Source organism: Aquarana catesbeiana, linkage group LG04, assembly GCF_042186555.1.
Source record: "Aquarana catesbeiana isolate 2022-GZ linkage group LG04, ASM4218655v1, whole genome shotgun sequence".
In the NCBI taxonomy this organism is placed as follows: domain Eukaryota; kingdom Metazoa; phylum Chordata; class Amphibia; order Anura; family Ranidae; genus Aquarana; species Aquarana catesbeiana.
In genome coordinates, this window is record NC_133327.1 from 69666264 (window position 1) to 69678683 (window position 12420).

At 42.2% G+C, this 12420-nt stretch overlaps 1 protein-coding gene across 1 annotated transcript in view; it reads right to left on the bottom strand.

The window, feature by feature from the left end:
• The window catches only part of KLHL29 (kelch like family member 29), a 1311461-nt gene that overhangs the window by 86039 nt on the left and 1213002 nt on the right, over window positions 1–12420 (bottom strand). The window contains exon 14 of the mRNA XM_073625329.1: window positions 8008–8201. Within this exon, the coding sequence (XP_073481430.1) occupies window positions 8008–8201 (194 nt within the window). The remainder of the gene's footprint in view (window positions 1–8007; window positions 8202–12420) is intronic.

Below are 12420 nucleotides of genomic sequence, written 5' to 3' on the forward strand. Positions count from 1 at the left end.
CATCACCCCGATGGCCACAGCCCCGGAAACAGCGGTCATTGGAGGATGGATTGGCATGGGCAGTGCGGGTCGAAACACAATACCAACATAAAAGCACTTTATACGGTGCCTCTAAAGTGAGTGGCTGTGTTAATTGAGCATTTGGCTACAGAGGACCAGGCCCCGCTCCAGTCAGCTAACTCAATCTCAGTTGTCAAGTCTCGTTCCCACTGAGCTACATAGGTGAGAGGAGGGGAGGAGGGACAGTTATTCAAAGAGGCATAGAGGGCTGAGATGAGGCCCAGGGATCCTGGAGAATGCTAGCAGATATGTTCAAAAGAAGTTTTTTGGAATGGAGACAAAGCAGTTCTGCACAGCGAGGCAAGCCAAAGATGAAGCTGGAGGTAGAGGAAGAATTCCATCTCTGGGATATCACGGAACTCCCGTAGCGAGGCCCATGAGGGGAATGATCTGGCGGTAAGAAAGTGTCGGATCTGTGTGAACCCATTAGCAACCCACCAGGCGAATGACTGAGGTTGGTCCAGGCCTGGGGGGAAGAGAGGGTTGTTGGTGATGGGGAGCAGGGGTAAAAAGGGGGACATGAGGCCGGCGGAGTACCGCATGGAATACAAAACTTGTAGGCTAAGATGCATAAGTGGACTCAGTAAGCTGGGCGAAGATGGGAGGGCAGTTGGGCAGTTCCAGGAGCACCCACAGGGGAACATCTACTGAGGCATGAAGTAGCCTATGCGTCAAAGGGTCGCTTTGGAGATCCTAGGACGTTTGTTAGATCAAATGAACCTCAGAATTCTATTCTGGAACAGGTGTAAAAAAAGGAGCCAACTTGGCCTCTATGGACCAGAAAATATTTGTTGATGCGAAGACTTAAGATCTTCCCCAAAATCTTCAGGTCTTCATTTAGTAGGGATTTAGGGCAAAAGGATTGCGGTTTCAGAGTATCTTCCGATGTTATAGGATCATGGAAATGTGCGCTCTGAGTGCGTCCGGGGAGGGCAGCGACCCCTGTTTCAAGTCATTAAAGTAACTGGTTAAATAGGGAGCCAGAAGCTCAGAGAATTTCTTGTAATAAAGGCCAGAGAATCCGTCCGGCCCAGGGGCCGAGGAAGGCTTCAAAGGCTTGATAGCCCGAAGGACCTCAGCTTCAGTGATGTTGGCATTGATGTGATGGTGTCACGCCTGTCATCGGCTAGTGCGGGAAGGTTCAAATCACAGAAGAATGCTTCTGCATGGTCAAGGGGGAATGAGTCAGGCTTAAAGCTTGGATAAAAAGTCAGCAAAGGTGGATGTGATGTTCTGGGGGTTGGAGGTGTGGCCTCCTGCAAGCAATCGCAATTGGCCTATAAGGTTTCCCCACTGAATTAGGCTTCCTAGCTAACATTGAACCCAGTTTGTCTGCGCAAGTATAGCATTTGCGTTTAGTCCAGCGGAGGGCCTTTTCGGCCACTGAGGTTGAAAGTAAGTCCAGCTCCATGGCCAGGGCATCACGGGCCTTCCTGTGGGCTAGGACAAAGTTACATTTCAAGAGTCTTCACAAAGATTATTTAATAAAGCAGACAATACATCACCATTTGATGGTTATTTTTTGCCCGGTCTTGGATCATCATAGGTGAAACTATCCTTTAATTATTTAGATTGTGCAAAAATAAATCAGTATTCTCAGTGTCAAACACATGCAAGCAGAACATTAACAAAGTTCCAGTTTATAGAAGCAACCTCTATTCACAGAGGTCAAAGCTGTGTTTAATTATCAGATAACAATACTCATTTCTGATATATATTTTTTTCTCTTTTGAAGGATTAGCAAATCTTCCCCCCAACTCTGTGCCAGCAAGGATCCAATATTTGCATATTTCTGTCTCCAGATAATGTCCTGTCCCCAATCCAACTGTGCGCAATGCCTTTATCAGCTTCTGTCACATGTTAGACACGAGTTACCTGGACGATACCTGTTTTATGCTCAGATGCTGTGAAATGAAGGCATGAAGAGGTCAGAAACCCCAGTGGGTAAAGGATACAACAAGGAGATAATGACGGCCTCTGTCATTTTTTTTTTTACCTTTAAAATATTACATGTCACTGAGGATTATTACCATAGTTTCATGGAAATTGTATTAGATGGACGGAAGTTTTAAGTGTGTTTTAATTAAAGGGGATTTATAGTCTTTTAAAAGCTTTTTTTTAAACTAAATTTTACACTAACAAGGTTCACATAAAAAATCTGCGAAAGGGGTCAGTGAGGGGAACCAGAGAGAGCAGCGGGGGACTAGGCATATAACAGTCCTGAAAGTGTGGGATGCAGAAGATTCAGGTGGTGGTTTCTCTTCAGCACAGAAGAGATTGGTGGAGATATTATTTTCTTATTATCTTAACAAGAGTCATTTGAACAAATACCTTTTTTTATTGAGAAGAAGAAAAGATAAGCCAGTTTTGACAACTTTATAAATCTCTAATTCTGCTATCCCCTGAGGACGCTATTGTGTGAAATGCGTTGGAACAGAGTCTTGGCAGTGACGTCATCACGCACGGCCGTAGTGCGAAGTGGTGCGTACATCTTTTTGCTGGATGATTGTTGCTCACTGTTTCATGTTTATTGTAGGTGTGATTTTTTTTAATAAATAAGAGCATTATTGGGTAATGCACTATAGAGCTCTTTATCTTTTATGTGCACCTCTATTACGAGTCTGGCTGTTGTGGTGTACCGAGCGGCAATAATCAAATGTGTTTGGATTGTTTTATGAGGCCTTGGTCTCAGGTAAGCAAGGTTTATGCTCACTGGGTTGGTGGAGGTACACTGAAGTAGCTGTCAATAATCAGCAGAAGATCCACTTTGGTTAATAAGATTTGGATGAATTTTCAATATGAACTTTTAGTTATTTATGGCACAAGTCACTTTTGTTGCACATAGCACGTTTGTTGTTTATGATTTCTAGCAGCAGTTTTGTACATTCTTTCCTTTATTTATTTTTTGATATCAATGAACAAACGTATTTATTTTTCATGAAATTTGCTCATGAATTGTTTATTTATTATTCATAACGCATTTTCCTTGTACTTGATTCCTTGAATGCACTGATATGAGGTGGTAATTTTAAGGGGACAGTGCACCTACCGCATAGTCTCGAGTATAAGCCGACCCGAATATAAGCCGAGGCACCTAATTTTACCACAAAAAAACTGGGAAAACTTATTGACTCGAGTATAAGCCTAGGGTGAGAAATGCGCAGCTTCTGTAAGTGGAAAAGAGGGTCAACAATGCCTATTTGCAGCCCCGCTGTGCCCATTTGCATGCCTCACTGTGCCCATTTGCAGCCATAGGTCCCTCGAACTTCAAACTCGGTAGTTAAGGGTTCCTAGATGCCCCCTAGCAGCAGCCAAAATTTGGGGTCTCTGGACCCAAAGGGTCCCGAAATGACATTGCTGCAGATGGACACAGTTGACCAACTTTGGGGCCTGTATCTCAGGGCCAATTGGTGCTAGGATCCCAAATTTGGTGTGCAAACCCAGTGGAACTAACACTACAACATATCAAACGCTGGGGTTCCTAGCTCCAAGTGGCCCCAAGATACGGGGCCCCAGAGTCGGTTTGGAAAATGTCATTCTCTGCTGCAGAAAAGTGCTTTACATTTTCCAAACCAACTTTGGGGCCCCTAATCTCGAGGGCCACTTGGTGCTAGGAACCCCAGCTTTGGATATGTTGTAGAGTTAATTCCACTGGATTTGCACACCAAATTTGGGGTTCCTAGCACCAAGTGGCCCCGAGATACGGGGCCCCAAAGTCGGTTCGGAAAATGTCATTCTCTGCTGCAGAAAAGTGCTTGACTCGAATGTAAGCCGAATGTTATTCTCAGGGGCCAGAAGTTGCCTAATAGAAAAAATAGATGAAAGCATGTCACCAACAGTACTATGTGGTGGCAACCGCACAATGAAAGTTTAGGTGGTACAAATACTGGACATTAAATGGTGATGAGTAATGGATTCTAAGGGCCCACAAAATGAAATTACTGGTTGGTTTATAGAAACAAGACATTTTTACAGCATTCATTGTAAAAGTTGAGGGATCAGAAAATATTTGAGTTTTGATCCTGAAAGCTGCTTGCTAAGGCTAGGTAGGCCAAGGAAACTAAACAGGGAGGAATTGGTACCCCCAAACAGTTCAATAGACCTTTCCACATTTATTGGGCATTGAGATGCTTCATGCCAATCTAAATTTTGTATCCGCGCTAGGCATTATTATTATTCAGGATATATATAGCGCCAACAGTTTGTGCAGTGCTTTATAACATGAGGGTAGAGAGTACAGTTAAAGATACAATTCAATACAGGAGGAATCAGAAGGTCCTGTTTGTTAGAGCTTACAATCTAGGAGGGAGGGTCAAGTGATACAAAAAGTAATAGCTGTGGGGAATGGGCTGATGGAGAAAATAAAAGTACAATTGTTAGGTGGGGGCAGAATAGGCTTCTCTGAAGAGATGAGTTTTCAGGGATCATCTAAAAGCAAACAGAGTAGGAGATAGTCAGACAGATTCAGGTAGGGAGTTCCATAGGATGGGAGAGGCTCGGGAAAACACCTGAAGGCGAGCATGGGAGGAGGTGACAAGGGAGCTAGAGAGCAGGAGGTCATGGGAGGTATAAAGAGAATGATTTGGTTGGTATTTTTAGACCAGGTTAGAGATGTAGGTGGGGGCTGAGTTGTGGATGGCTTTGTAAGTTGTTGCTAGTATTTTGAATTCAATTAACACAAAAAAAATGTGCTGAAAAACTTGGCTTATACTCGAGTATATACGTTAATTGGGTATGGAAATCTCTAGTGACGAGCATCATTTTGGGCTGTTTGATTCAGGATAAGGCTGGTTTATGGCTACCCTTAGGCTAAGCTCACATGGTTGAAGGATGTGCAGTTTCAGAAAGTGTTGCTATCTTTCTGTTAGAGGACCCTAAGGCGGTGATGTAAATGCTATCCTTTCAGTTCCACATCCAATCCCTGTCCAAAATTTGCTGCCTCAACCTACGCCCCTTCCTAACCAATGACACCACTAAGCTTCTAATTCACTCTCTGGTCATCTCTTGCCTCGACTACTGCAACTCCCTCCGCATTGGATTACTTTTACATAGGCTATCTGCCATTCTGTTGATAATGAATGTTTCTGCCAGGCTCATCCACCTCACCAACCGTTCAGTGTCTGCTACCCCTCTCTATTAATCCCTCCACTGGCTTCCGCTCACCCAATTAATTGAATTCAAAATACTAGCAACAACTTACAAAGCCATCCACAACTCAGCCCCCACCTACATCTCTAACCTGGTCTAAAAATACCAACCAAATCATTCTCTTTATACCTCCCATGACCTCCTGCTCTCTAGCTCCCTTGTCACCTCCTCCCATGCTCGCCTTCAGGTGTTTTCCCGAGCCTCTCCCATCCTATGGAACTCCCTACCTGAATCTGTTTGACTATCTCCTACTCTGTTTGCTTTTAGATGATCCCTGAAAACTCATCTCTTCAGAGAAGCCTATTCTGCCCCCACCTAACAATTGTACTTTTATTTTCTCCATCAGCCCATTCCCCACAGCTATTACTTTTTGTATCACTTGACCCTCCCTCCTAGATTGTAAGCTCTAACAAACAGGACCTTCTGATTCCTCCTGTATTGAATTGTATCTTTAACTGTACTCTCTACCCTCATGTTATAAAGCACTGCACAAACTGTTGGCGCTATATATATCCTGAATAATAATAATGCCTAGCGCGGATACAAAATTTAGATTGGCATGAAGCATCTCAATGCCCAATAAATGTGGAAAGGTCTATTGAACTGTTTGGGGGTACCAATTCCTCCCTGTTTAGTTTCCTTGGCCTACCTAGCCTTAGCAAGCAGCTTTCAGGATCAAAACTCAAATATTTTCTGATCCCTCAACTTTTACAATGAATGCTGTAAAAATGTCTTGTTTCTATAAACCAACCAGTAATTTCATTTTGTGGGCCCTTAGAATCCATTACTCATCACCATTTAATGTCCAGTATTTGTACCACCTAAACTTTCATTGTGCGGTTGCCACCACATAGTACTGTTGGTGACATGCTTTCATCTATTTTTTCTATTAGGCAACTTCTGGCCCCTGAGAATAACATTCATTGTTAGGTGTCCACAATATTTTGAAGACTCATGCTTTTTGTCTGTTTACAATGAAGCCGTATTCTAAAATTTGTTTTGAGTATATACTGAGTGCTGTGAGAAAAGCTTATGCTCAGATTTGTTTTTCATTACCAAACTGCACCACGCCTGACAAAACACTTATCCTCACCGTTGTCAAACTAACTGTGCTTTTGTTATGGAAATTCTTAAGTACTTTTTGGTTTCAGGTAAAAAGGAATACAGATGACTGCAGGTTGATTAACAAAAAAGTCCCCGCTGTGATTTGTCTTACAAAGAGAGAACATCTCAGGCTGGCCGTGGGTTTATTACATGGTGTTAATACTCCTGAGGATAACATCTCATTAGAAGTCCGCTGCTGCTTATTTTTCTATTCAGGATGGGACTTGTACAACGGCTTGTTGATGAAAAAGGGGTCCTGCACTTACAATGTATCTGGACCCAAGTATTCACAGAGGTATTTGCAGTGTTTATTCCAATCACTCATTTTCTACACTGATGGGTCAATTCTTCCAGAACTGAGTTTTAGAAAATGCCAAAGGGTCGGGATGGCCAAGTGACCTCTAATAGCTTTTGGAATCAGTAAGCTGTCTGCATAAGAGTTACCAGCTGTGCCTCACTGCTGCACTTCTCTCAAAGATAACATGATCTAGTTTTCAGCCAGTATAGTTTTATCTGTCCTTTTTAAGAGAATGTAGATACCTTCACATGTTTGTTCCAATGGGTACCCCAAATCCTAGGTGCCCGGTGTACACCAACCACAACTGCAACTCCACATTACCCCTGGCATCCAAAAATGCAATACAGGCATCGCTCTGCATTTTTCTGTCAAGGGTTCTATTAAAGCATTGACTATAGTGGACTTAAAAATATATATTTTTTAAATCAAAAGAGATAATGAGACAAAATATTCCTAACAGTAATATAGATATAAACAAAAACCAACAAAGCTTCTGACCCTCTCCTGCTAAAAAAATACTGTGTGTTTGAGTACTTGATTTCTGTGCAGATTTCAATAGGTTTTGACACTGATCCCAGCACAGAATCGTATAATTTTGGTTATACAGTATACTGTATATAAGGAAAATATAATTTCCCCATTTAAGCCATTAACATAGTGTTGGCGATTGGGGTTAGAATTCATCAAGATAAAGGCCCCCCGCACACAGGGTGTTTGCCCAGCTCTCCTAAACATCTTTCCTCCTGGCAGCAGCGTTTTGGCAGAAAAAAACACTTGATGTGTGTAAAAATTGCTTGGGCAATAATTTATTTCATTGGCCAAAATATTCATTTGACCTGTAGGCCAAGTATATTCATTTATTTTGGCCTATTGAAATGAATAAATGCTCAAGTGCTTTATGCATCTGCGTTTAGACACATTTAGATGCATCAAGTATATTTTCTTCCAAAACGCTGCTGCTACTGGATGTACAATCTTTTTTTTTCGGCATCTAAATGCCCCTGCCTCTAAAATCTATGTGTGCATGGACACATAGGCTAACATGGAGGGGGGTTTAGAGGCAGAAATAAAAGAGGCAGACTCCCCTAAAAGCAGAATTTTTAAATATCAGTGTGCATAAAGACTAAAGATTAGAGACACGGTTGTTTTAAGTCTTCATTAACATTTATGATACTTTACTTTAAAGCAGGAGTAGTGTATATGCTCCACCATGGGAAATGCTGCCACACATTTAGCTATAAACATTGCATCAGGAAATCTCTACAGCTTTCCATAGAAAGTTTTGAAACATAAGGGATAATGTACACTCTACATGCTGTAACAATGTACTTGGCCTACAGGTCACATCTGTTTACCCAATCATTGAACTCTGCATTGTACATGTTCTCTTGTCTTACCGATCATTGGTGATTCAATAAAACTCCAGGTATTGGTCTGAGGCACATAGGACTGCAGGACCCCCGCTGCCCTGCCCGCTTCATTCACTCCTCCAAAAACGTAGATCTTCCCTCCACACACAGTGGCTGCCGCAGAGTGAACCGGTTTCGGAAGAGCCGCTACCGTCTCCCACTGGTTGATAATTGTATCATACCTAAAAGGCACACAATTGTTATTGTTAGCAGTTATTACAGCATTTCTGAAACAACACAAGAATCATAACCAACTACTTTAAAGTGTATCTCTGTCCAAAAATTATAATTTAGGACATAGCTGAGAAGGTTGGAAACTTTGTCAGGTCTTTACTGCTCCTTCCCTTTGCTACTGGTCCCTCTAGGGAGCTTCCCCCTTCTGTGTGTCTATTGGGATGTCTCATGTGAATGCCTTGGCACTGATCTTCACAACCGTTGACATTTGCACTTTTCAGATGAGCAGGTCTGAGGGCTCTGGGGGGAAGATCTGCTGCAGAAAGTCAACAATACCAGCTGACAGCTGGCTGTGCCTATTCTTCAGGTCTTATTTTATTTTTTTTTATTCTTATTTTTATTAGAAATGTATGGCAATCAGCCATAATCTTATGACCACTGACAGTTAAAGTGAATGACATTGATTATCTCAATGCAATGGCATCTAAAAGTTGGTGGGATGTATTAGGCAGCAAGTGAATATTTTGTCCCTGAAGTTGATGTTTTAAAAGCAGAAAAAAATGGGCAAGTGTCAAAATTTGAGTAACTTTGACAAGGGTTAAATTGCAATGGCTTGAGGACTGGGCATTTCCAGAGCATATCCAAAACTGCAGCTTTTGTGGGATGTTCCTGATCTTCAGTGGTCAGGACCTACCAAAAGTGGTCCAAAGAAGGAAACCAAATTTACCGGTGACAGGACCATGGGTAGCCAAGGTTCATTAAAGCATGTGGGGAGCAAAGGCTGGCTGTGTAGTCTGATCCAATAGAAGAGCTACTGTAGCTCATATTTCTGAAAAAGGTAATGCTGGTTCTTATATAAACGTGTCAGAACACACAGTGCAGTTTGTTGTGTACGGGGTTGTGTAGCCGCAGACCGGTTAGGGTGCCAATGCTGATCCATGTCCACAGCTACAATGGGCGTGTGAGCATCAGAACTGGACCACACAGCAATGGAAGGAGGTGGTCAGTCTGATGAATCATGTTTTCTTTTACATCATATGGATGGCCAGGTGCAAGTGCGTCATATACCTGGGGAAGAGGTAGCACCAGGATGGGAAGAGGGCAAGATGGCAAAGGCTTAAAGGATCTTCTACTGATGCAACAGTATAGCTTCAGAGGTCTAGTGGAGTCCATGCCTCAATGTGTCAGGGCTGTTTTGGTAGCAAAAAGGGGAACCTACTTAATATTAGGTGGATGGTCATATTATTATGGCTGATTGGTGTATATATATAGGAGCACAGTATGTACATTAACTTAAACAGTTCACATTTATGTGTATTCCATCTTTAATGGATATCTAGGAAGAAAATGCCAGACTTGCAAGGTTAGAGAACTTCAAAAGCTTCTATTGTACTCTAGGAGCAAGCCTTTTAAACATGTCTTGTATATATGCATGAACCAATAGATACATCCATGTGACATTGTCATATTGCCTCTTTCTCTAATTGTTACCACATTCCATGACCATTTATGCCAAAAGTAATAAACGTTCTATGCAGTAATGCACAGAAACACCATTGCTGTGACTTCAGCCTGCTCTTCACACATAAAGAGCAATGGCCATTGTTTGCTCAAGTCCAGAAAGAAGAGGAGGTTAACATTCGGATGGAGACAAGACTATCAAAAGTCTTCCAAGTGCTGTATTCTGTATTGTCCCTGGAATATAGTTCATTACGTTGATGTAAGAATAGCTGCAATGAAGGAGGGTATTGTAGAATGCATACCTCGCATCCCAAACACATACTGCTTCTTGTATAAGCTGAGCTCTGCCATTGAGCTTTGCCCAATGTTGATATATTAGCTGTGAGCAAATTAGGTTTGATATTGCCTAAAGTAATGTTGTTGAGAATTTAACTTCTGGCTTTCCCCAAGGATAATCTGTTAGCAATGGCCATAGAAACAGGCCACCTGTATAATACATCCATTTCCAAACTGGGGGTTCTATGGAACCCAATAAGCCCTCCCTCTTATACTGGCTCATGCCTCACTATTGGTCAGTGTGGTTGCCAATTACAATAATGGGCCAGTGGTGAGGCAAAGGAGACAAGTTGGTGGGCCAGGCTTGAACCAAGCAAATTAGGTTGGTGTATATATATTAGAGCTTGTTAAAATAGTGTGTCTTACCGAACCTGAACACTGCATATAAACTGGGAGTACTGCTCTATACTAGACATTTTCAACCAAGGTTCCTTGAAATGCTAGGGTTCCTCCAGAGATTGCTAGGGGTTCTATTGATCTCCTATCTGATGGTACTTGAATAAATCCAGGTCCATTGCCAACTGGAAGAGTCAACAGTATGATATCAATCTTTTTCGCTGTCAGTAAGGGTGGCATTCTGATCATCATTGTAAGCGGGGCATTTTCCCACCGACCCCTGAATTGAATTTTAGCAGGGGAGACTTGAAAAGTAAAAATTTGAAAATTGAAAATTCCAGGGTCCCTCTGGGGTAAAAGGGGATGAGAAAGGCATGCAGTACTATAGTAACTCTTAAAAAGCATTGGGCTTAGATATCCATTTTATTAGTAATAGTAGTAGTTACTACATTTTAATTAATGTATGCTACAGTATATTTCAGGCGTCAGCATTAACCACAGCATGCACCAGGGAAGGATGTATTTTGTTTGAAAAAAAAAAAGCTGATTTCACTTTTTTTTTTTTTTTTTTTTTGCACCTCAGCGCTGCTAATAACCATTGGCCTCTATGGGGCCACTTCCTTCCTACAGGCATGTAAGGCTGCATGTCATTGTTCTGACGGTGACAACTGTGGAATGTACCTGTGCCATGGCTTTTGGCATGGCTGCCTATAGTCTTAACAAAAAGCATATCAACCTACAACAAGGCATGCCATAGGTTGCTGTTAGTATTCTAAATTGCTATTAGTATTTTAATGAGAAAAATGTGGTGTCTGTACGCCTCTAGAAGTATTTAACCCTTGGGGTGTATCGCACTAAAACTGACATTCCTGTTGCAGGGGTGCCTAAAAATCTGACTTGTATCTTAGTGCAGACTTCAGTGAGCCAATCACACAAACAGAAAGTTACACTTCTGAGGGTGTACTGTACACTAATAGCGTAAAGAACGTCTACAATGTCATATTACATTGAATTTTACAGAAAATCACAGCATTGCAGATTGAAGAGGAAAGGTAGAATTTCATAACATTTTATTACAACATGGCTTGTGTAGCAAGTGTGCTATATTACATTTGTAATTACTATAACAAAAATGGAGTTACTCTTTAAGTCAATCACTTTTTTTCACATTAATCCTCACAGTGCGCATTATTAGAGGTGTGGCAGGAACCTTTCCTTTACCTACATACACTATATCGTCAAAAGTATTGGGACACCTGCTTTTACACGCATATGAACTTTAAACGTAACCCAGTCTTAGTCTGTAGGGTTCAATATTGAGTTGGCCCACCCTTTGCAGCTATAACAGCTTCAACTCTTCTGGGAAGGCTGTCCACAAGGTTTAGGAGTGTGTCTATGGGAATGTTTAACCATTCTTCCAGAAGTGCATTTGTGAGGTCAGGCGCTGATGTTGGATGAGAAGGCCTGGCTCGCAGTCTCTGCACGAATTCATCCCAAATGCGTTCTATCGGGTTGAGGTCAGGACTCTGTGCAGGCCAGTCAAGTTCCTCCACCCCAAACTCGCTCATTAATGTCTTTATGGACCTTGCTTTGTGCACTCTTAAGCAGTCATGTTGGAATGGGAAGGGGCCATCATCCCCAAACTGTTCCCACATAGTTGGGAGCATGAAATTCCCCAAAATGTCTTGGTATGCTGGACGTCTTAAGAGTTCCCTTCGCTGGAACTAAGAGGCCAAGCCCAACCCCTGAAAAACAACCCCACACCATAATCCCCCCTCCACCAAATGAACTGGGCCAGTGCACAAGACAAGGTCCATAAAGACATGGATGAGCAAGTTTGGGGTGGAGAAACTTAACTGGCCTGCACAGAGTCCTGACCTCAACCCGATAGAACACCTTTGGGACGAATTAGAGCGGAGACCGTGAGCTAGGCCTTCTCGTCCTGACCTCACAAATGCGCTTCTGGAAGAATAGTCAAACATTCCCATAGACACACTCCTAACTAGTACTTCATGCTATAAGGCAGGGATATGCAATTAGCGGACCTCCAGCTGTTGCAGAACTACAAGTCCCATGAGGCATAGAAAGACTCTG